Source organism: Nothoprocta perdicaria, unplaced genomic scaffold, assembly GCF_003342845.1.
Source record: "Nothoprocta perdicaria isolate Ctin4 unplaced genomic scaffold, notPer1 scaffold_15, whole genome shotgun sequence".
NCBI lineage: Eukaryota > Metazoa > Chordata > Aves > Tinamiformes > Tinamidae > Nothoprocta > Nothoprocta perdicaria.
This window is the reverse complement of record NW_020454649.1, coordinates 7,003,440-7,029,009: the sequence shown is the minus strand read 5'-3', so window position 1 is coordinate 7,029,009 and position 25,570 is coordinate 7,003,440. Positions and strand designations below refer to the sequence as shown.

Below are 25,570 nucleotides of genomic sequence, written 5' to 3'. Positions count from 1 at the left end.
CAATACAAGCTGCCTCCGAGTCAGGGAAAACTTAATTCAGCGTCTTCCTTCCGTCACCTCTAGAGGAAAAGCTGTTTCTGCAGCTCCCCCTGCCCCACAGCTGAAGATCAAACATTCCTTAAAAATCCATGCAAGTTTAACAAAATCAGATTGTTTGGCTCATGAGCAACTCCTGAACAGAAGCATTTGCAAACAGAAAGACAGCCAATGCTTTCACGTTTCCACAGCATTCTTATTACGCTATTTTTCCAATATTTAAAAAAAAAAAAATCTTTGCATTGAATTATTGAGAACAGTACCTTGTCTATGGCATTCTGCAAGATGTCCTATATCATCTTGATGAAAATATTCATAACACGAAGTACCTAGAAGTTCCTGGGGTAAGTATGCCAGGATGGCTGTTGCCCTTGAGGAGAGGGAAAAAAGTGTTTTCTCATTGCAAAAGATTACTAAAACTCATACTGAAACCAGGCAAGCTGCAAGTAATCTTGAAAATTACTCTAATTTACAAGGAAAAAATTAAGAATTCTCTCTTTTTAATTATCAGGTAATTATAAAAGCACATAATACCAAGAGTCCTCAGGTGGTGTATTTGACCTGTCACCATGGGATGCCAGAGTTTCTAAACAGCTTACTTTATTAGCCCTTTGGATTATTCAATCCAAAATTCTGGAAGGATGTGGAGGAAGCAGGCACTGCAGTCAGCAGCTACAAGAATGGCCATAATCCACCACCTGAGGACAGACTTAACCCTTCTCCCATTCCCTCCAGCAAAACAGATCCACTTCATTGCAATCACGCTGCCTATCTGAAAGATGCACAGCACAAAGAGGAGACTCCATCTGTTTACCAAGTCACACTGAGCTTAAAATGCAGCAGACAAGATTCAGCTTCAGCATCGTTGCTACTAGCAGTGCCTTTCCTTTCAGTGGTTGAGCTCAGCAGCTCCCTGAAATAACTTGCCTGGAAAAACTGTCGTCTTCCATCAAAAAACAGAGGGTAGGAAATCACGCTCAAAGAAAATTGTATTGTACTCAATTCAGTGAGTAATGAAGTGTTTTTGTATATCTCCTGCTGAGGCAGTTTTATCAGAAGGCACTTCTGAGGAACTCGTGCATTACTTCAATAAAAATTTAGATATGTGCTCAACACTTTTCCTGGATCTGAGACAGCTCATTGACAACTTTCAAGATCATCTCTTCCAGTGCACCGAACTACACATAGGATCATGAACCCTGGAAATCACTGACATTCCTAGATGGTTTCTGTGGAATAGCTGCTACACACTCGCAGTCAATAGCAAAGCAATGTGCCCCCTGGCACGAGTGGATAAATAAAACCAATTAATGTCATCTGCCTTGCACAACGGGAACATGAACATGTGAAACCACCTTGTAACAACTGCTGAAAAGCCACTTGTGTGTTTCCAGCTGACTTTACAGCATCCTATGCACAGCAGCACCCCTCTGCCACTGCTGCTGGGTGAGATGGAATTCAGTTGTGAAAGCTCTTGCTGAGGGCTCAGGCATGCCATTTTTCTCATCAAGTACATAGCACATTACTGGGGGAAGCCAGAGATATGCCACCTATTTTTAATCTAACTGCAAGCAGAAGGAATTGGTTCAGTTATGAAAGTCTTTACATGCTCAAGAAAATTAAACTACAATATTAATGCCTAATTATTCTTCAACAGTTTCTCTATGCTAATTAATGCCTACATCTTTTCTCCTCCTGCAAGTTCTTCTCCAGGGACTAGGCACTTCGTAAAGACAAAATGTTAGTTGCCGAAAATCTTAAAAATGTCTCTTTTCTGGATTCCCTTAGGCAAATGACAACACTGCAAGTCTGTATGAATAAAAAGATGCAACGAAGAAATAAATTAATGGTTTTGAACTATTTTGGGTGCCTAAGTATTTTCCAGTAAAAGCATGGATCTCAGGATACGAAACTTAAGCCTACAGATGAGGCTCACTTAAAAATTGCCTTTCAAAAAGCCCTAGTAAAAAGTTGAAAAGAACAGACATTCTAGAATAATATTTCCCCTGCTTTAAGTATATACTATACGGTCAGTAAATCACTGTTGGACACTGACTTATTACAAAGTTAATGTTCTGTATTACAAAAGCAGCGGAAGCCACTACCAATAAGTCTTACCTCTGATCTACAAAAACAAATTTCCCATCTATTGCGTGTCGAGAAACGTATTCCGTAGGTTTCACCCTGATTTCGCCATTCACTGGTTGTGGTACTACATGAGGATGCAGCCGTCCAATTGCAACAAGACAACTTAAATTACAGCCTTCGTTATCTGGCTCATTATCTTCATCTAGTCCCACTTTTGTCGGCGGCCAGCTTTTTAAATATCCTGTGCTATGGATAGTGCAAAAGCTTTTGCGGTCTGCTGTTTGAAGAAAAAGAAAGAAAATGTCACTGTTTCTGCTTTTGGAGAGCTTTATCAGAGAGCTTCAGGGAAGAATTTGGCTTTATAAGCTAATACAACACACAAGAGCTACTCTGGAAAAAAAAAATATGCAGAAAAGAAAGCAACAGAGCTAGATGTAGTTCATACAGCCACATCTTAAGAGGAAATATCGACTCTAGTCAATAAACATCAACATTTTATCCACTGCATGGTAGCAATTATAGAAAAAAAAGGCTTGATATTCTATTTGACAAAAGGTGTAACTGTTACCTTTCTTCTTTGAACAGGTTGAAGGAAAATCCTTGTCTTCTACTTTTACAGAGGGTCTATTGCACTTCATCCTACAAAAGAAGGACCGTCTTGCTCCAGAGCACAGTCGTGATGGCCCAGGTGTTATATCGGTTTTAACTGGGAGTCCAGCTGCAGCAAACAGAGCAAGTGAGTTGTATCTGTCAGAAAAAAGCTTACCCACGCAAATGGTTCTCATCAGTGATTGCAATGCTTTGGTGTTAGGGGTGCCTCTCTCCAACAGCAAGGCAAGGCAACAGCAAGGCAACAGAAGGCAAGACCCAAGTTCAGGGTATTTACTTTTGCCTTTTCTTTGTCAGAGGCATACAAAAGGAATAGCTCTTGATAAGCACATCTGGAGATGTGCTTCATCAGAAGCCAGAAGCCTCTAGGTCCAGCACTCTGGAATGCTCTTAGTCTAGTTTCTGACCTCAACCTGGAGGCTGCTTTCAGATGAAAGATCCAATATTGGGCAGCTAAAATACAGACATGGCTGCAGTGCTACCCGTACCTGCCTCCATTCTGCTCACCCTGTATTATAACTAGTTTCTACATTCAATGCCTGGGAAAAAGAAACGGATTCCTCACAGGTGGTGCCAGTTAGTAAAACTCACTCACTGCTACTGCAGGGCATGCTAGACCTACAAGCTTCCCCATTCAGCTATTAGCTCAGTACTTTTTTTCCCCTGCTTTTAAGTGAGAACTTCCCTGCCATGTGAGGTACTTCTACCTGGAAAAGAATCTTGTGGGAAGACAGGGAATCCAAACAGCTCCACCCTCCTTCTGGGTATTAGGTGAATATTCAGAAACACTGTATCTGCCTACAGGACACTGTTTCAAACCATGCTGATACTCACTTTTTGCATCTATAAGCCTTTCTCGCGGGGCAGTGTCAGAAGAAGAGAGCTGTTCCTTCACTTTGGCAATGTCTTTAGGATGAAGGTAATCAAATAAGCTTTGACCAATCAAATCATTCTGCAGATATTGAATATTCAGTCAAAAATTAAAACAATTGCACCATATATTTTCCTAATTTTAGCATCCATATTAAGAATCCTTTTATACATAGGTCTGACCAATGAACATCACAAATCTGAAATTCAGAATTTAACGGACTGTATTTATTTTCTCTATATGTTTTGAAGTTAAGACTATGTTGCATGGTAATTCAATAATTCAATTAGTTTCAGTAAATATTTTGCAGAAATAGCTCAATCCACTAACAACATTTTGGCTTCTATTCAGTCTCATTTTGTATACTATACATTTGAAGTAAAAATCATAACTACAAATACTTTATTTCAATATTTATGTGATTAGTAGGTATTTAGCATATATATAAACTAAAGGCTGACTGCCTTTAGTTTATAAGAATGCCTTTGAATTTTTTTGCCAAAGAATGCCACTGAATTTTTTTTAAGTTGAAAAGGATGGCGGATAAGAGAAAAAAAATGACGACTATTATTTACTTGTGATACGGCACAAGTCAAGCCTTATATTAAGCAGGCATTAGAGCCTAGCTTTGAGCTAATTACTTCTTAGACTGGATTTTGGAGGGAGTCCATCCATGGGTTAAACCATGGAAATAGATACTATTTTCATCAGTTTTGCTTGACAAATCCCACTGCTATGTGGCAATGGGTAGTAATACTAACATCTTCGGTTTCCAGACAGCCTCAAGAGAACTGGAATATACAAAAATAACCTTTTAAAATCAACATTTTGACAAAGAATGATGCAAGGTATTCCGGTGTTTAGATACAGGTGCTGCTGCCCAACAGCTAATATTTGGCTCAACAGGAACCTTACATGAGTCTTTAATCCATTATTAAGTTGGACAGCAAAAACTAAACAAAGATAATGAAGTAGAAAAATTCTCCAGGAGATATGTGAAGCTGTTGGGAGAACCTCAGACTGACTTTTTCCTATCTTCACCTCAAAACAATGGTAGACAACACTTGTGCAAGCCTGATGATGAATCCCTGATGACAGTGGTCACTACCAGTGAAACAGTTACCACATTTTCACTTCCCTTAGACTGAACTTAAACCAGGAACATTTTTTTCTAATAACGTTAGAATAACATTTCTAAACACATTGCAGAGATCAGACTTTTTTTTTTTTTTTTTTTTTTTTGCAATAGATCTCACCTTTCAAGATTGACCTCTCCTCCGTCCAAATAAATGCATAATCACATAAAGCCTTTCAAGTCTTCTCAGGCCTAACATTATTTATGACAGAAAAGAATACCTGGCTGTAGTTGAGGATCTTGAAGACAGATTCTGAAACAAACAGTATCTTCCCTCTGTCACAGCCCACCACAAAAAGAAATCCATCTGCTGCCTAATTAGGAAAAAATATAAACTGCTAAGTTTACATCTTCACAGCATCATTCTGGCCTTTAAAAGCCTTTTCTATACAGTAGGACTTTCACACTAGGAAAGCTCTCTTAACATTTACAGAGGTAACTGAGTTAAGAGGCCAAATATGAAATTATAATGGTTTTTCTTTCTATTTTGCATTTGCAGATATTTTTTGGTATCTTTCCAAGAGTCATGCCCAGAATTTAAAATAATTTATATGGAAAGAAAGAACCCATGTCTTGTCCTACAATGGTAGGATTATGTTTAAAATGTGTTTGTTTTCAAACTAAAACATTAGCTCAACTATATTTACTGCACATTGGCTCCTTTAAAAACCAAAGGCCACCAAACCTGGGTATTTATGTGTCCACAGGTAAGCAGTGCCCATTCAGAAAGTACTATTTTCCAGTTACAGAAAAGCATGCAGGGTCAGGCCCCAACTAGATGGCCCTACATTCCCAATGCTGCAGAATTCAGCCCTGCCTTGTGCTCTATCTGGTCACTGCAGCGCGGCACAAACTCTGCAGGCTGCTCGATGTGTTGAACTCCCAGCACAAGTGCTGCACACTGTCTGCACTGTAAAAGAAGCAGAGAGGCAAGCTGCCAAACACACCGAGTTGTGTTGTGTCAGTGACCTCAAATAAATTCATTACGTCACTGTGTGCTGAAAATCATGTCAAGGTAGCCCAAGGCAGAATGTCTGTAAGAAAACTATTTATATAATTCTGGTTAATTCCAGGGGATAATGGAAGATGCTGACGACTGGGAAGTACACTGCTTTACCATCAAAACAGCCCAGTTTCTCACATCTCCATCTACAATCCTTCTGCTTAATTTTAGACATGCTAACCATATTTAAATCATACTGACTTTATGTAATGGTCTGTCATCCTCCGGAATCAACATATTCTTAAGCTGAGGTACGAGACAGAAAAACATGGGTGTGTTGCTTTGGGAGAGAAATATTCACAGCCATTAATATCTCATAATTAAAAGCCAAAAACATACCCTGAGAATAAGATGTTTTAATTCATCATCTGATAAAAAAGCAGGCTTATAATTTGCTTCTGTATATGGATTTGTAGCACCTAAAAAAAAAAAAAGAACAATCCCCTCTATATTACTAAGCATATGATACACAAAATTGACAATGCACACTTAAACGGGCAATTTTCCTTTGGCTCCTCTTGGTACTACAATTCTTTTCAACTGTCTCTTCAGACAAAAGAATTTTTTGTTCTCTTTTACTGTCTAGATAAATTGTGCTGGTATTGGCCCAGAAAAGGATAAGGAAAAGGACTGGCCCAGAAAAGAATAAAACACTTCTGCTAAAAACACAAACATATTTAATTTGTATTACAACCTACACTTTAGGATCTTCCTCAACATATTTCTTGCCTTGATTGCTGTGCTTGACTTAGGAAGGCCTATCTCAACATTAGAGGTGAAAAGTAGGAGATCAAATTATAAAAAATGATTTCTACCTTCAAACTACTATTTCTTCCTAGAACCTAGTAAAGTAAGACGTGGTCATTTAACCAGACTATCAGTGCTTGCAAACTGCTTCTCCTGTTCCATATCAGAGACATAAAGCCCTTCATTACAGAGGCAGTTGGTTGTTCTCACATAATTCTTTCTATTCATTTTCCTTCAGAAAGACAAACGGGAACCCGATTAGCCACCAGCCAAGTGTTACTGTGCACTAATCTAGCCAAGTGACAGTGGCAGAAAAAAAGTTAAACTTTTTAAAAAATGCTACAAGAAATACAACTGGAATATGGCAAGCCTCACAGAAATGGGGAAAACGAGTCCTTCTGGAAATTAGCTTTTTAGTTGTTGTTCTATTTGGTATTCTTGAGGATTCCAAAGGTGAGAAAAAGAGATGACATCTGACTAAGTTCAAAGGCCTTTTTAAGACAGGAGACATAGAAGATGAAAAGGATAGGTAGCCTCATTATAGTTTCATTTTGTAACCAAATCTACACAAACAGGTAGGAGAAACGGCATAAGTCTTCATGGTGGCCTCTGATGAAAGGCTCTGGGAGGCTTACCAGCAACACCAGGTGAGGAAACTAAGCAAGGAGCTCTGCTCTCCATCGAGAGCACAGCACAGAGCAGACGCACACGCAAGGGCTCCAGCAGAGGAGCAACGCACCTGATGTCGGTGGTTTCATGCAGAAAAGCCCTAAGCAACAGCTTTAGCACGACATGGAAGTGAGACCTCTCTAACATAAATCTTTAAAAGCAAACAAAAAACCTCTTAAAGCTAGACAATTTAACAATTTGCTCTCTCAAGCAGCTCAGGTGAATCTGCCAAGCTAAAAGTTGCAAGAAAGAGAGGGAAAACGAACAGGTCTGGGGAAACTCCATACTGTCCTCTCCCCACCAACTTACCACGTAATGTTTTCATATGCTGGACTGCCATTCTCAACACAGTGAGTTTATCTAGTTTTCGGGACATAGCGTTGCACGTTGGTACCAAAGATGCCAGTTCATCTATAAAACTGTTCATTTTGTCTCTACGTCTTTTTTCAATTTGACTATGAGCCTCCCTAAACAAGTACGGTGGTGAGGAAAAAACAAGAAAGCATGAGAACAGAAATCATTAAGAACAGTTCAACTCCTGAAAAACAGAAATGCCAAATAATCTCCCCCTGAGGATGAAGACACCCTGTTATCCTCATGATCTGGCCATCCACATAGAGAGTTCCCAGATGTGAAATGTTCACTATTTTGGTGAGTAAGAGAGCAGGCAAAAGCTGCAGCCTGTGGCTCCAATTCACCAGCATTACAGATACTGATTACTGATGCAATCACAGATAATGCTGGGCCCACTCTACACCGCATGTTCAGTTCTGAAACCCTATGTTACACAGCACAAAATTCGCTTAGGAATTTCCTACTGCTGTCCAATACTTCTTCACAGGTAAGCAAATCACAGTGCATATAAAACCTAAATAAAGCATTCAATTCAGTTCAGTTTTAACCATTATACTATATAAATACACTATGGATTTAAAACCATCTCCTGCTATGACAATATAAGTTTTCTAAATATCCTACAGGTCTCCATTTAAAACAGTTGAGACGCCTCTGAACCAAACTCTTGGTTAACCAAGAAAATTATAATCAACACTAATCTTGTTTATTCTAAATCTCCAAATATTACAGAATCTCTACAAATACTTTTGTGACACACTATGAGTTTAAGCAAACAAGATTATGAATGTAACATCAGAAACACATGTTCAGACTTCAGTTTCAATGTTAACAGAGGTGACTAAAAGCATATTTAATAGTGATCTATCAAATTAGCATTTTCATAAATCTACATGCAGTTCATGCAAAAAAAAGTTAGTGTAATAATATGGAAAAAAAACAGAAGGTCAAAGCTATATAAGTTATTTTAAGAATAAGAAACACATGCAAATATTTCTCATATGGCAAAAGGTGAGAGAATTCTTTTCAATATATTTGTTAAGGTTATATTACCTTGCATTTTTTATTCTGCCTTGTTGGTCTGTATACTCCAATCTGTTAAGAAATGGTATCACAAAATTACAGTACTGAAAACAATTCTTTTAGTGCATCTCACATACCTACTGACCTTCATCAAAAATCAGCATTTTATTTGATTCTTTATTTAACCATTCCTTAGAAAAGATCATATTTACAATATTGTAGTGCAGCTCAAACTTTTTTTTCCTTAATTTCTGTAACAACATTATGGTTTTTTTCCTCAGAGGAAAAAAAGAGTTTTGGACACCTGACTGTAGTGACATTGAACACTGATATCTAAACACAGGATCCTATGTTAGCACTGTGGAACTAACAACGTATCAATAGTACCTTCCATGTTGGTCATCTTTATCTGTATCCATACCTTCCCTGCAGAAACAGAATAAAGCAGTTCATCACAAATTAAGCAGGATTAGCAAAGCTGTTATCAAACTCTGATAAAATTATTATAAAGTGTTCCCTCCAGATTTAAATCCTAAGTACAAAAATAACTCAATTTAAAGAATATATATATAAAAAAACTTGGAAGGACTAGAGAGGTCTTGGTTTTTTTTGCAATACTAAAATATTTCATAATAACAAATTATTTTCTTAATAATTTTCAGAATAATTTTCTTAAACTGTTTCTCTCCCTTTACATCAAGCCAAATGGCACAGTTTGATGTATTTGACAGCAGAACATGCTACAGCTCAAAGATATCATCTATCATATTTTTTTTTTTCAATTAACTGGAGGAAAAAATGAAAAAGGACACATGAAACCTTGTGTTTTTCCTGCCTTCATCAGAGATATGCCAAAAAGCAGTTGTTGCTACTGCTGACGTTTTGAATCTAGGCAAATTAGGAAGGGAATGTTTTGATATAGTTAAATTGGTGCAATTGTGTTAAAATGGACATTCTTAAATATAGTTCACTGACTTAAATTGTAACTGTAGGTTTTAGGTAAAGGGAGGGAATAGTGAAGAAAAAGACACAGCACCTTTTCCAAGCCTGAAGTGAAACTGATGATGGAAATATTCGTACTTACTCAAAAGGAAAGCCATCAAGTCTGAAAGACAGAGGAAAAAAAATATGCCATACATAAGAACTTATAACACTACCTATATTTTTGTTCATCTTCTTAAACTAATAATTTATATTCTATTTGAAATGAGAGCACAATGAAAACAAAGACAATAGCAATGAATGTTCGTATTTTAAGGTGACAAATTTGTTCATCTACTGTGAGAAAGAATAATTCTGCTTTCTACAGTGGGATAATGTTACAGTTTGTTTCACTGAAAACATTAGACATAATTTAGGACAGTTGTTTTGCTATAATGCACAATTTCTATCTATGATACTGTGTCTTTTGCAAAAAGAGAAGATTTACGCCTACTGCCCTCATGGTAAATGAAACTTCAGAGGACTCTGAGGCCAGGAATAAAAAGTGTATCTCAAGTTTCTCAGTTTTTAGATTCTGCCCAGCAAGACAGATAACCATTTTCTCTTAGTTGGTACTTAAGTCTTAATTCTGAAAATTTTACTAACCTCCTCATATCATAAGGAAAATGGAAAATAAAAGGAATCTCTATATGCAAATTAACTGCTGGCATCACTTCAAGACTGCAAAGAGGCCTGAAACAGCGCTGAGCTTTAACATACTGAGAGACTAGGTGCTTTTTTAGAAATTTTATGACAATCTTTTCCATATTAGTCATTAACGTACTACCATTATTTCATTTCAATATTAGACATTAGCACTTTAAAAATAAACATAGCAATCTATCATATATTAGTGACAGCACTTTCTAATGAATCACCTTTGTGATTAGTTTTCAAAGACGTTTGAGTAACGCTAAGTGTTTTCTCCAGCTCTCCACTGCACGTTTGTTTTCCTGGGTTAGTCAATGGCTCAAAGCACCTCTGATGCTCGCAGAGACATGGCCTGCAGCTCTAGAGCAAGACTTAGAAACAGAACCGAGGCGCCAGGTATCCTCTTATAGAGGCAGCTCACCCACTGCTCCCAAGGAATGACTGGTACTCTGGCCTACATCACATGGTAGATATGGCAGCTCAGTTCTTAGTTGTTTCAGTGCAAATTTATTTAGGATCAGGTTGCTAATGAAAACTGACGCTATCTTTAGCTGCAGACCCTTGCTGGGACACAAAGTTCTCTTTAGCCTTAGAAGAACCTGGAAGGAAAAACCTAAAAGAGGTTATTTCCGCCAGGTAATTTGCTAATGCTTCAGGACAGATTAATTTTTTATCATATATGATTTTAACTTAAAATTTTATTCCCAAGAAAGGAGCTAACAGTTTAGGGACCTGAGTGCAAAGTCTTGGATTTCATCCTGTGACTAGACCAGACTGTACTGGAAAATAGAAAACCTTTGAATTGACAGCAGCAAGTTGGACAGGAACATCCCTGAAGGAGGTGAGGAGAAAGAACCTTAATTCTGTGCAAAAAATGGAATTTTTGGAAACCATCATTTCTTTTGCAACACCACAAGAGCTGTAGTAAATAGACAGCCATTGTAAATTTATTTTACTTTGGATTTAAGGAAATGGGATTTTAACATATTTAATAAAATGCATACACAACCTACAGGGCAGCATTATAACTTACAAGAGCAATCTGTCTTTTGGGAAAGAAGACTTGAGCAATGCTTCCTAGCCAGAAGAATAAAGATGGAGAAATTCTTTACAGAGAAAAGGAAGTTGGTCAGATTGAAGCTGCTCACTGAATTTTGAACTAGTCAATTCAACTAGAGGGAGTCATCCTTTTTCTCAGGAAGGTTAAGCGTGTGTTATAGAAGATAGGTATGTAGTAAAGACGTCCGTAGTCGCTAAATAGTAACTCAAGTTTTGCATAAACCCTTGCTAAAGAAAAGTTTTCTTCACAGGAAACCGAAATCTTAATCGTTTCACTAATTCTGGATTAAAAAATGTGCCTCTCCTTGCAAAAGGAACTTCCAGCAATCCAATAGCCCATAACAATTAAATTTGTGGACAGCTGCATAAAGATGGGAGATGCATAAAGATGGACTGCACAGCTGTGACAGTGGATGGCACCCTCCATAAGCCAACCTGCAGCTGGCCTTCTGAAAGTTGCAACACATCTAATGGGGCAAAAATAGGTGAACAGGGGAAACTCATCCTAGCTCTGCTGTTGCTTTTTAACTGATTATTAATTTCTTTTCTATTAGTCAGACTATTTCCTGTGTCAACATAATCATCCTGTGCATACTGCATTTCATCTACATTAAATTATCTCTCCTGATCCCATACAGGATTTCTCTCCTCAGCCTCATCCCAAAAGCCTTGGAATAGACTGTGGCACTGTCTGCACAGCCTTCAAAACCAGCTGCACAGAAATGGAGATTTTGTGATTACTATTAAACACTTTCTTATTAGCAACTTTTCCCTCCATTAAAACCTTTACAGCACGTTATCATGAAAAGACTATTACAAAAATTACTACAAATGCTTCCATTGTCTTCCATCATGATGTTCTGTCATAATCTCTTTTCAGCAGTGATAAATGAAGAGAAATCCCACTTACTGATAATCAGTAGAGCTTCCTTTCCTTTTCCTATTACAATCCATTCCTGAAGTGCTAAGGGAACTGGAGATCAGCTCAGTAGGGTCTGGTGACATGAAGTCATTAATTGTAGAAGAAATGTCCATCCTTTGGTCTGCCATTGGTTTGCCTACAGTTAGCAAAAAGAAAAGGAAGAAAAAATATAATAATAATTAAAAAAGAACAGAATCAGAACTTCCATATTTTTAACCAAAAAATAAGTTTTAAATGTAGTATCCTTAATATCTGTAATAATTACAATTCTATTATTTGATTTTGTCACCTCCAGATTATTACTCTTTCTTTCAGGTGCTGTTGTATTAAACACAGCATAAAAACCACAACCATTCTCAGAATGCATTAACGACACTGTGTTGTGCAGACCTGCCATGAGCTAGAACTAACCTGGGTTTGCTGTTAACTGGCCATCCAACTACTGCTAACCAACATAAAGAATAAGTTCTGTCGCCTTTTACTTCGTGGGACACTAATTCGAGTGTCTCCTTCAGTTACAGATCAGATCCTCTAAGTTAATTCAGATTGAAAGCTCCATTTCCAGCAAGTTGCTTGGAATAGGGTTCAAAATACTTCCAATAGCAAACCAGCTTAAGAATTTGAATGGCTTTTTGTTCTAAAGGAGGTATATTTTATTCCTATGGACTGCAAATAACGTGTTTAATTATATTGTTCATACAGACACAGTAAAAAGCTTATCCATTATTAAAGTGCATCCACTGTGAAACAAGGGGTTTTACCTGAAGGTCTGCCTTGGAAGCCTAGATGGAGCTAGGAGAAGGAGCTGATGCTCTGCCTGAAGCAGTTGATCTCCTTAAAACATTTTCATGCCTTGCAATGTGTTAGTCAAACATTCCCAAGAACCTAAACAGGAAGAAAATCAGTCATCATGAAAATCACGTTCTAGATAAGTTTGTCTTGAGCAAGTCTTTTAAACAAAGTTCACAGTAGTAAATAGATACTTCAAGAAAAAAAAATCTGTTTTCTATTCGAGAGTCAAATTTTCCTTTCCTTTAACGAAGTTTGGAAGCGTTAGCCACTATCAGCAGAGTGTGATGATGGGATGTGCATCTTCAAAGGACCCAGATGTGGAACAGAACAGGTATTTTCAACATCAATCCCCTCAACATCAATTCAACCCAGTTCCTGGGTCCTAGTTACCACTCCTTGATCTTTCCAACTAGTCACATAAAAACCATCTACAAAGCAATGACAGGTCTGAAACATTTCTTGTCAGAGGCCCCCAGGGCGAGCCAAAGCACGGCAGTGTGTGGACACGCTGATGCCTTCATTCCCTGCCTGCTTCGCTTTCAAGCTGACCACAGCAGTAAGAGGATTTGGGCTGGGTTTACTTTTTTATTTTACTTTGACATAGGTGCTGGCATTTTCAAAAGAAAGATGGTTGCAATTATGGTTCTATTCTGCAGGCTTCAGATTTTAAATCAAATTCATTTACCATGCTATAACACAAGCCCTCAGGTACGTGTCCCAGCTACACAGCAAGCTTCATGGCCAACATGCTGCTCGATGCCCATCTGTCATGAAATAGTTTTCTGCAAAAGGTACTGAGGCCTATGAGAGAACCACAGCCTAACCTGTAACACACCAGCTAAACCACAGCCACTGACCATTTCCCTGCTCTAGGTCTATCAAATGCGAGGAGAACAAAATCTCCCACCTTTATCACGCTTAGTTAAAGAGTGGCCTGTGCCTAAGCCCTATGTGGTTAGTGAGAAAGCACCGTCACCCCTAGCTGCCCACAGGGATGTTCGTCTACACCAAGGACCGAGCATTCAGTCCCAGAACACAATTCAGCCCTAGAGCTGACAGATAAAATCCTGGGCACTGCACAAGGCACGCTCCGGAAATGAGCAGTTTCCCAGATTTCTGGCCCACCTTTATGCACCCTTCCAAAGCTCCTGAACATCACTAGGTACTACTGAGGAGTTGGTGAGCTCAAATTACTGCTTAAGGTAGATTCGCAGACTTATGAGGGAAAGTTGGGCCCCAATGGAATAACATACATGTTTTCTCAAGTTGGCCATAGTTTTTTTTTTTTTTCTCTCTCTTTTTTTTTTAAGAATATCCATGATAGAGTTTTAGAAGCAAAAATGGCTAATGATGAGAAAAAAAAATGAGAAGAAAAATGGGACAAAAAGGTTACACAAGTCACCAGTGTGTTTTCATGCAAAAAAATGCTGCCTTGTTATTCACCTCAGAACACAGCTTTAAAAAGAGGTCTCACATAAAAGTGCTCTAAATTTTCAGTTCAACTGTGCTACTATTCTAAATTGTATAAATAACAAGAGCATATACTTCTTAGTTTCAAAGCAGCTATTTTAACTGCCTGGGCCCTTCAAACGGCGCAAAACTACATTAAAAAAAACCCTCAATTTCTTTTCAAGTCATCCCCTTCTCTACAATGTCCCAAATGTTCATCTCAGTTCTAACAGCCACAGTCCTACATTTCAGCACTACGGGAATTAAGAATAATGCATGTCTCTCGCAATGACATTTAATGCTAAAAAATGTCAACCCAATGATCAGAGGAACATCAGCGTGCCCCAGTATAACAAGCAGTGAATAGTTCAGCAAAATTTGTTTTATTGTTAGACCTTCTTAAAATTCTGGAAAAGCAAATACTTCAGTAGCTTTTCTCCGCCTCAAGCTGCTGGTCGTTCAATGGCTCAACAAATGCTCCACAAAAAGCAGCACAGCAAAAACGCCCATAGACACGAGCATAGCCCAAATCTTCCAGCAATGACCCCAAGCCTGTTGCCAAGGTACTTCGAGAACCTACTTGAAAAAATGCCATGTAGGTCACTTCCTGATTAAATTCCCCTGTAGGTAAGAATCAAGCGATATTTTGTCAGCGTGTTACATCAGATGGTCTCTCCACCGCCTAGTTTGGCCTCCTCCTTTGGGGTCACCCTCCCTTGCATTCAGTCCTTCTCCACCCCCCATAAGGAGGCCAAGGAACCAGTGGGCACAAATCTTATTGTTCAGCTGTTAAAAACCAAAAAACGGGCAGTGTCACATGACTCGCTTAATCACGCAGCAAAGCTGATCACGAGCACATAAACACCTCCGAGCAAATCAAGGTCACAGCTAAAGTAGGTCAACGAGGGCTGCCAAGCACCCATCTGGGGAGCGCACACCTCTTTACGCAAGCACCACCAGCCTCGGCTACTCCCCAGGCAAGATTCAACTGCTTCCAACATGCTTTTAGTTAAAAAGAAACACAATTCAGAAGTCTGTGAATCAGAAGTGTGTCATATACTGAAAGCATTATTTCACAATGGCAGAGGAAATCTGTGGTGTGGCTTCCTTAAGAAATAATTGAGAAGATACTCACTGTCCTTATGTGTAATGACTGCATTGAAAACAAACTGCTACAGGGAAATCTTCCTTCTCTTCATAGCAATACTCTACCTCAAACATTCCTATCAATAGTATGACCCAGTAAGAAACAGGAGGGCAAAGATTATTGATCCCCACTGTCTGTAGTTCTCCAAGATGTGTTGTAGACATCTCCAGATCTGGGTGCATTCAGTAGGAGCAGGAGATCTCTGCGCGGCAGCGCAAGGACTGCAGCTGCCCTACGAGGGTTTCAGGCCAGACACAGGCACGGGCAGGCCCGGCTGCTGCAGGCGACAGGCAGTTCTTCTCATATCAGAATCTTTATTATGGAAAAGCTCCATAAAAATCAAAGGAAGATCTCTGAACAAAAGCAGTGATATTTTCCTTTGCCTTCAGCACTTCAGGAGCACCTGTCCAAATACGGGTTTGTATCTGTTCAATATATTGACATTGTTTTGTTTTCATGGCACACACGCATTCCTTGAACTTCCCGAGATTATTTCCAATGCTATTCTGTACTCCCCAGAAGACAAAATGCCACAGGGCAGTGTCCTCTCATGTGCAGATGGCTCAGATGCACCGAACTCACTGGAGCACAGAACTGCTTCAACCCTGCTTTGCTTCTTGCGGGCACCCCTCACCAACTGCTCAACATCACGGCTGCCAGATGCTGGTGGACCCCAAGCCACAGCTGAGCACGGGACATCCTGCCTGCTGGAGCGCTGTGCCGGAGCGGCTGCTCTCGCTCCCGTCCCGCTCCCGACCCCGGCTGTGTGGTCAGGGGGGTCACGGCGCGACACCGGCTGCGTGAGCGAGCGCCCCGCCCGGCACAAAAGGCAGAGGCGCTGCCTTGGCCCCCGACGTGACTCGCCACCCCAGCAGCCGTTCCCTGGTTTTGCTAAGGAAAACGCAGCAGGCTGCAGGGAAGCATCCCATGAATTTAACCAGCTACAAAGTGAATCATTTGGACATAAGGGGGGAAAAAAAAATCCCCATCAAACAGAATAAAACCTCTACGGGCACCAGGAACAGCTTTCAGTTGTAGGAAGTCAGCTGAAAGGCAGTTCCTCAATGGTGTGCCCGCACACACCCCTGCCAAAATCAGGTTTCTTCATCACTAGTGCCTCTGAGAAAAGACAGACTGTGTCACATCATGGGATCACCCTAAAGGAGTTTTCCAAACTTAGGCAACGCTGTGCGTGATAACAGAGCCACAGGACAGCATGCTGAACGTTATCCTGCTTAGTGAAGACCTTAGACTTCCAAACTCACTTCTCACCTCTCCTTGCTTACAAGGAAATGCACTTAAAGCTTTTACTCATAGCTCTTTTGGCAAAGAACTTTTATTTGATTCTTTGAAGACTTGAAATAAGTAGTAACTAAAACAACTGCTATGCAAGGAACTCCCTAAGACACACATGGAAGACTGTTTGCTTCCTGGGGCCTGCAAGGGAACACTTTTCACTATCGTCAAGGACAAAAAGAGCATCTGAGTAAATACAAACCAGTCAGTCTCACCTTGATCCCTGGAAAGGTGAGCAACTAATCCTGGATACTATTTCCAGACACATGAAGGACAGGAAAGGGATTGAGATTAGTTGGTGTGGATTTATGACAGGGAAAATCATGCTTAAGCAAGGTATGAGCCTGCAACGATGAGATGATAAAAGCTTGCTTGAGGAGGGGAGACCAGTAGATGTTGTTTACCTTAATTTTAGAGAAGATAGTGAGACCCATAACATCCTTATGGACAAGCTGACATGCTGCAGGCTGCATAACAGGTCAGTAAGGTAGGCTGAAACTGGCTGAACTTCCATGCTCCAACAGTCGTGACTCGCAGCGTAAAGTCTAATTGGAGACCAGGACTAGTGGTGCACATTACGGGTTGATATGGGGGCTGAGCCTTTTCCCTGCAGCTATCCATGACATGGAGGATAGCACAGAGCACACGCTGGGCATGTCTGCAGATAACACGTGTGGGGAGATCCCTCTCTGCAAAGCTACTCGCCAGGAGGTCAGCCCCAGCCCGTGCTTCCCCAAGGTTACTGCTTCCCCAAGGCAGGACTCTGCACTTCCCTTTCCAGGACTCTGAGGTTCCCCTGTACCCCTTTCTCCACCCTGTTGAGGGCCCTCTGAATAGCAATGTGCTCACTTGGTTATCAGCTGCTCCTTCACACCTTGCACTGTGCGTGCACAGGGCTGAAGCCTCAACAGTGCAGAAAGGAAAAGGAGATGGTTTAATAAAGAGGGCTGAGAAGAATTAAGGGAACAAGATGAACAAGCAAAGCTTAACATGTTCCTCTCAGTGAATCAGACAAATGCTTTTTTCAAGGCTGACAGTCTTGCTGATGGACATTATAGCCCATCCTGGTGCTGAGATCATGGGAAGAAGGGAAAACAGAAACAAAACCACCCTCCACCCATACCCTTTCACAGAATCAAATCCTGGAGACTAAAGGGAGGTTGGCTGTCCACCCTACAGATGAGGTATTTCCCTTCCTAGGATGACATAGTAAAAAAACTAGCATAAAATTCTACTGAACGGTCATTGAGTTTAGAAACTGTATCAGTAGAGGCAGCACTGGACACAGATAAAACTGAGGGAGAATACAGTTATTTGAGAATAGATGCCTTCAGAAAAAGTGAACTTCGATATTAGAAGAATTTTCACTATTCGCAGAAAATTACGACATAAAATGGTATAAACGTTTTATTCAGCATAACATCCCAAAAATCAAGTTACCAAACAAAACAATTCTACATTATATTTAAAAGAAGGTACCACCAATGTTAAATATTGGCCAGGTAAGCTCACAGAAATCTACGTTAAGATGCAGTGTTTAATATTCATTTATTCCAGTCCCTCAGAACACTTTCTGAAAGTGTGGGAAGGAACAAAACATTAGATTTTCAGTATTACACACACACAAAAACCCTGAATAACACCTAGGATTAAGAGACAATAGAAGCTTTAAGATTTTGACTGTATACCAAATTCTACCCTTGGCACCAAAGTTCTTTATTCTATTAGTAATGACTGACCACAGTGCAAGCACAAAAATCTACTCCCTAAATTAGTGAAGTAAAAGCTTAGGCTGCTTGTCAGTGTTTCCAAGCCAGGTCTGGCCTTCAGCGAGTGTGGCGTGCACTATTTTACAGGTATTTATCAGCCCTAAGCTATCCAAAATAATTTTGGGGAAGGCTATCCTATTATATGGGCAAGTTATTATCAAAAAAATCAATGTGTCTTAAGTAACAACCTAATTAAAGATACGCTTGACTTCCATGGGAGCTAATGTACTTCAATGTGCTTGGAAGAAAACACATCTCAACTGAGGATGCACTAGTTCTGTGAAGTCTCCCCAATTTTATGTATTGCTCCTAATCTGTCAAAGTAATGTGCCTTGTTTTGTGCAGCATTCAGTCAGCTTCAAAGCAGGACTTGCAACAAAACTCCGTAAGAGAACTGTATACGAACGGAGCTAACAGACATTTCCAGAACAGGAGAAGCATAAAAGGTAACAGGATAATCTACTTCACTCATTCCTCCTGGTTACACAAACAGTAAACATTTTACAAATCAGCACATCTGTATCAGGGAAGACCTACCTTTTGTATGGGCAATTAAAAAGACGCAACTTCCTATTCCCAAAGTTCATCTTCTGCCTATGAACATTGCTTATTGATGGCATATCCTTTAGATACAAGTTTTAAGGATATCCTCATCCTTCAATTATCCAAACTGGGTAAGCTACGTTTCACACAACTCAATATGTCCTCTAATTTAGGGTTTAAGTGTCTTGACACCTAATTGTTGTTGAAATTTTAAATTTTATTTACTGTGGCCAAGTGAAACACCAATATTCTTACAATTTCAGAAGCATTCACAAGATTTCATCTTCTCCAAAGTTTTATTTCAGTGGCAGGAAGGCAAGTTCCTTTTATACAGTTACCAGAAATGTGTCTTCTAAAGAGTCTCTCTCTGAGATGCCAGTCTCCCAAAAATTCACTCACATACTTCAAAAATCCCATTCCAGGATTTGTTCCTCAAACTTAGAACTGCTTTTTATGCTTTAATATACTTTGAATAGGATATTTTAAATATTTCAGGTGAGAAGAAGCTTTTACTCAGGCCAACATTCTTCTCTTAATAGTAAAGCACCATTTTTGCACTCCAAGCCGTCTACCCCAACTTCCAGCTACTGAATTTGCTATGCATGTTTTTAAGGTTTCAAAACATTTAGAAACTCCTCTTAATTATCTGAACTTCTTCTCTCCAAGACTACACTCCATTTAGGCATTGATGTGACTAATCCTGCCTAAGTAAAATGTCCTCACTTGACTTTTCTCTTGTTTTTGCACTCAGGAATATGTCAGCTATTTTTCAGTTTACCAGGCTGATCCATCACACATTTCTTGCCTCTCAAGCGCATCTATTAAGATTTCAAAGCCAAATTCCTGCATCTCCCTTTGGGTTGGATCACATTGCCCAAATACTGTTAGATGTTCTCTGTACAGTAAAGTCTGCTTTTCAGTCACATAACTGCAACAAACCTAACTGCATTTGGCGCATGTGAGACCTTTCATTCAGAGATCGGTTGCCAAACAAATTAAAACAACTAATTAAAACCAAAACAAAACACACAGTTCAAAATGAAGGAGTTTCTATCTTCATGGAAGAAAGCACAGAAACAAAAGGGCAAAAACATCATTAAGAGGAGTGTAGACATGGGTTATATTTATACCTAATCCTTTTGTTTCCAGCTTTTGCACAGCTCCTTTGGTCCTGCTAAATTCCATCTCTGCCTGGAAGAAACTGTCCCTGCTCTCAGCACACTCCGCCAGCCTGACAAAGAGAAGTTGACAGGCTGTCAGCTTCCCTTTGATCCCAAAGTTATCTTGGGGAAAACCAAGATATTCTCAGCTTGCCTGAAACGAAGCTGGAGGTGTTCCCCAATAAACTGCTTCTCCATTGCTTCCTCCAACAAGCATCTCTCACCTTTTTGCCAGTGATTACTTTAAAAATTCCTTTTGACTTTACAGAAAAATAGCTGTCAAACACATATGCACCAGCTCCATCTGAACCATCAATATTTCTTCCCTCAGACCATCTCGGTACTATGTTACAGGCTCTGTTTCATTATTTTCTCCCACTCACTACATTGCTGTATTTTAGATAAGGGCATCGCAGCTTTTTATTTGGTAGGTACTCTGTAAAAACAAAAAAAGCCTGCAGAAGAGCACAGTGACAGCACACCCATTGTGTTTTTGTACGTGCAAATGGAGAAGATTACAATTTGCAATATTTTTATTTCCTAACTTCCAATTTCAAGAAGGTAAAAATCCCCATGCGTGCAAGTATATTCAGCTTCTTGTCTTTCCAATCGGCATCTAGAGTTCCTTTGATTTCTAAGAAGCAACCATAAATACTATGTTAATATTTATAATAAAAGCTAAGCTTAATGGTTTGGATTCCTACAATCATATTAGTTGCCAGTGACTATCCAAATCAAGCTGGTAAAAACTGAAGCACTGCAGCAATATATCGGTTGCACATTTCCTATTAAACATACAAGGACACAAACATAAATAAAGTCACCATACGTCATCCTCAGCACTGCTCAATACTTCCCTACTTTTGAAATGAATGATCCCACTGCTAGCATTGAGAAAGGCAGCATTTCAAGATGATGACAGCTCCTGCTGCTGCATTATCTGCTACTCCGCTCTTCAGAGTGATTGACTTAGAGCAGTTAGGAACCAGAGCAATAGTAAACACAGCGAGAAGTAGGGCAAGTTCCCAACCCTTCCCTAACCAGCACAAGCAGCGACACAGGGTGTTAGGAGCAGAACTGCTGCAGCTGACAACTGTCCATTCAGCTGCCCAGCAAGCAGGATGGCTGTTCTGGCACGGGACAGGGCAGCAGGACTGCAGAACAGTTTCTTCAAAACTTATACCGGACTTCTGATTGCATGGTCATTTCACACCAGCAGAAAAACAGCTAAAAGTAGTCCTTTGACAGGGCATTAAAAAGAAAGGTGCAAGTGTCAACATACCATAAACTGCGGGCATATGTGACTTGTACTCTTGGCTTCCTTGGCCTTTGTCCAGCACTAGGTTTTTGTCTCTTTGTTTTTTCTAACTTGAATAGACTGGGGTTTCTGTGCAATGTGGTACATCTACACGAACAGCCCGGAGTAGCTTGTGAGGCACATTTCACTAAAGCCAGCATTTATAAACTTCCTCTTAGACTCCACAAATCACAGCATGCAGGGTAAGAGTCAGTGGAGTAAGTCAAGTGATAATTCAGGGAAAAAAGCATACAGACTATTCCTGTCTTTCATGTTGATGCCCAGAGTAGAGCCAGTACTCTGATAAAAACTAAAAGGGTTGGGGAAAGTTGTATTTGTGTAGCTCAGAAAAAGCATAATATACTGATTAAAATCAAACAAACAAACCCCACAGCATTGCTGCACAGAATACCCAAGCTAGCACTTGATTAGCCCTTTCCTTCTCTTGCCTCTCACCCTTCCCCCAGATGATTTCTCTTCCAGTGCTCTGGCCCACGCTTCCCACAGCCTGCCTGCACAGCGTATCACATCAACGTGCTCAGCAGGCTAAACACTAACCTGACAGAAAGCACCGTCTTCTGTGGCACTAGTAGTAAACTGACCATCTTGCAGAGAGGTCAGAGGCTACTCAGAGCCAAAGCAGCACCAAGCAAGGGGGTGAGAGGCTGCCAGAAGATGGCAAGCAGCACAACTATCGCCTTCAACAGCAGTGAATAAATATACCGGCCATATCCTTTAGCTGCACGTGCAGAGTGAAAATTATCTTCCAGCTTATTCACAGCACTCCAGCAGAATTCGTCTTCCCACATAAATTCCTGGGCGGTTTGTGCAAATCAAGATGTGCTGAATCCTTTCTACTGATCCACATCTGTGCATTTCCTTTATGAATGACAAGTTAAGAATTTATAGACACAGAGCGGATAGAAAGTATCCAGTAGGGTATTTGTTGCCTTAACAGTAGTAGAAATTTATTTTTTTAAGGAAGGCCTACAGCAGTAGGAAGGCTCTTGAGATACAGGGCTCATGAAGTACCTTCCTCTTTCTGTGCATACATTAATGCTGGTATTGACAAAACCCAAAACTACCAAACCTTTCCAAACCCTCAGCTGCTGCCTGGATACAAGTCTTCACATCTTTTTTTCTTTTCTTTTTTTTTTTTTTCCAGGAAGCACTTACATGTTTTCTTTTTGAATAGGAATAGAATCAACAATCATGTCTGAATGTGTACTTCTACATTATAATTGGAACTGAAAGTATTTTAAAATTGCTGTTGTACTTAGAACAAAGACTCACATTACCAAATTAAGATGTCCCATCACAGGGACTACTGAACAGGAAAGACTGAGAATTCACTGAGTAGGGCTTATGCTATGCCAGCCTCAGCAAGTGAGGGAGAGCTGTGTAATGTGCAAAACAAACACACACAACAAACACAATCAAAAAAAACCCAAAAACCCTCCAGTGCAAAGGCAAAATAGGAAGAAAACTTGACTAGAGAAAAAAAAAAAAAAAAAAGGCAAAACAAAACCAAAAAAAAAGCCCACACTCTGTCAAACTGAACTCCTTTTTTTTTGGTGAATATTTGTTTAGTTCGAAAATGTGCCTACACAACCACTGACCTCTCTGCCCCATGAAAACAATTCAGAGAAAGCAGACATCTAACTGTGGCAAGCAAAAGCTTTTCCAATCTATTTTCTATTCTGAAGTAGAACATTCCATGACCTACAGCCTGATCCCAAAGGACCTGCAAAGGATCACTAGACAGTTCACATTTCTCCACAGAAAGCTTAAGCAGGGTTAGAAGATCCTATTTCTGCAAGAGACTTGTGGCAAATGTTAATAATGAAGCCCCTTAGTTACCACTAACAAATACTCATAATTATTTACAGTTCCTGAAGAGTACGGAGGATTTGGAAATCCTCCAACAAATCCACAGCAATTTAGATTACAAAAAGGAAAACTTCCCAGTTTCACCCTACAGAACAGGATATGTAATCTTCTATGTAAGGACCAAACAAGTAAGCTAATACACTTCAGTCTAGAAAACAGACAATATCATGGTCTACAAAATCATCAAATGTCACAGTAAGGACCTAGAAGGATTGTTATCTCTTTCAGTAGCTACAATCAGCAGTGAGAATCAAGAACATCAAAAAACGCTTGTAGGAACCATGTTGAGAACACAGCAGCTCTGCAGGCAACAGGCCTTTAAAGTTCCATAGCAAATAACACAAAGGCTCAAAGTTCCTGGTTTCAAAGGAGATAGGCCCAGTTCATGGAAAGGACCTGTGCGGAGGATTACCACTTTTGGCTCAAGAAGCCCCTGAGCTGAAGATCACTGGAGGCCACTGCAAGAGGCCACATGCTTGTCCTCATCTTACTCCTCCCTAGCAGTCACTAATTGCCCGGGAACTGGGCCTTTCTTCTAGTAGGAATGATCTATTCTAACCTTCTTTCACCATTAGCAAGAGAACATTATCTTAGTTTCTAAGGATTCAAGAAAAAAATGCTACTTACAGGAATGCCATACATACTTTCAAGAACATCCATGGGGAAGCATGAAGTACAGAGTGTCCTCAAAAAGCCTTTCTAGGATATCTCATGTTTAAGGATACCTAATGTGCAGTCATCAGCACAGCAACACCTAACAGAAGATGGAAAGTTTCAGTTCAATACATGTCAAATCCAATTTAGCAAAGCCAATGTTAAAATCTAGTCCAGCAGAAAAAAATAGCCTAATATAGAATTTATTAGAATTTATAGACTCCTAATATAGGATCTATATATTAGCAATCAAGTGCTTTCATAAGTGAAATTTAAAACCTCATTTAGTCATCTAATTTCCCTACGCAGTACCTAGAAACTACAGTAGTGAGCATAAATCCATGTAAAAAGCAGCCAGCTTGTGCCTGCTGCACTGCCAGCAAGCGTTTAGGACAGGCCTAAGGAGTTAGGTCCAAACCTTATCAGGCTAAGCACTTCAGCTAACAAGTGCAGAACCTCTCCACCCTCCCGAGACCCACAGCCTATGGTTCTCAGTGAACTTTAATGTCATTGAGCATTGCACACGATTCTCCCTCAAAGTGGCCAAAGGAGGCAACAAATAGGGAAACTATTATTCAAAGACACTGAAACAGAAGGTTTACAATAGAATAGAAAAGAAACCCCTCTTTCAGGGGATCGTACACTAATCCCTAGACATAAACAATTCTAGCTTTTTTCAGAGCGCTCTTTATCTGCAGTGTTCATTTTTGGAACATGATTTTTACAATCCAATGCATTAATCTGCCATGACTATCAGAGAAATAAGAGCATTTCTATTACTAACTACTACTGCTTTTCTATATATTTTTGCCTCATTACCTTATCTGGCGTTCCACTGATGTGTTTAAGGGTATCTGCTGAAGCCTGCTCAGCTGGCTTCAAGGGTTCTGTCTCCTCTTCTGTACATACTCTTAGATTCTAGATGTACAAGCCTAGGTATTCAGTAAATTCTGAAACAACAAAATATTTAGTCTGAATAAACTAAATGACAAAAAACCCTGCTTTGATTAATCCCATGTTAAAACACTATACTTCTATTTTCCTAAGGATAGATATTAACTCAAGCTGTCCCTTGACTTGTTCACCCTCATAAGATATCAGTATTTTGTTCTTATAGAAATCCTTGATATTAAAACTTGATTCTCCCATTTTGAAACAGAAGTGTTATATTTTCCTCCCACTAACCAGTGATTTTATATTCCAAAAGCGAGTTTCCTTTGCCTTTTTAGCACTGATAAACAAAATTCTCAAAATATGCCATTTTACCTATCCCTTACAGAAAAGGTTTGAGAATTCTAAAATTTTAAGTAGGTTCTGACAGAGTTACAAGTTTTCATAGATGGTCCTCTTCTCTCTGCCATAAGCCTTTCTACCTCCCCGTCAGCCGGGTTAGAGCTGGAGCTGTTTGCTGCTGCCTCTGCTTTC

At 39.7% G+C, this 25,570-nt stretch overlaps 1 protein-coding gene across 1 annotated transcript in view; it reads right to left on the bottom strand.

The window, feature by feature from the left end:
* The window catches only part of ARNTL (aryl hydrocarbon receptor nuclear translocator like), a 31,691-nt gene extending 6,600 nt beyond the window's left edge, over window positions 1-25,091 (bottom strand). Inside the window, exons 1-14 of the mRNA XM_026034793.1 lie at window positions 24,965-25,091; window positions 24,119-24,245; window positions 12,910-13,033; window positions 12,137-12,284; window positions 9,620-9,640; window positions 8,923-8,961; window positions 8,566-8,607; window positions 7,468-7,625; window positions 6,082-6,161; window positions 4,961-5,053; window positions 3,568-3,685; window positions 2,693-2,842; window positions 2,155-2,401; window positions 300-406 (exon numbers count right to left, since the gene is read on the bottom strand). Of these exons, the coding sequence (XP_025890578.1) occupies window positions 300-406; window positions 2,155-2,401; window positions 2,693-2,842; window positions 3,568-3,685; window positions 4,961-5,053; window positions 6,082-6,161; window positions 7,468-7,625; window positions 8,566-8,607; window positions 8,923-8,961; window positions 9,620-9,640; window positions 12,137-12,276 (1,195 nt within the window). The 5' untranslated portion in view covers window positions 12,277-12,284; window positions 12,910-13,033; window positions 24,119-24,245; window positions 24,965-25,091. The remainder of the gene's footprint in view (window positions 1-299; window positions 407-2,154; window positions 2,402-2,692; window positions 2,843-3,567; window positions 3,686-4,960; window positions 5,054-6,081; window positions 6,162-7,467; window positions 7,626-8,565; window positions 8,608-8,922; window positions 8,962-9,619; window positions 9,641-12,136; window positions 12,285-12,909; window positions 13,034-24,118; window positions 24,246-24,964) is intronic.
* Window positions 25,092-25,570: the final 479 nt, after the last annotated feature.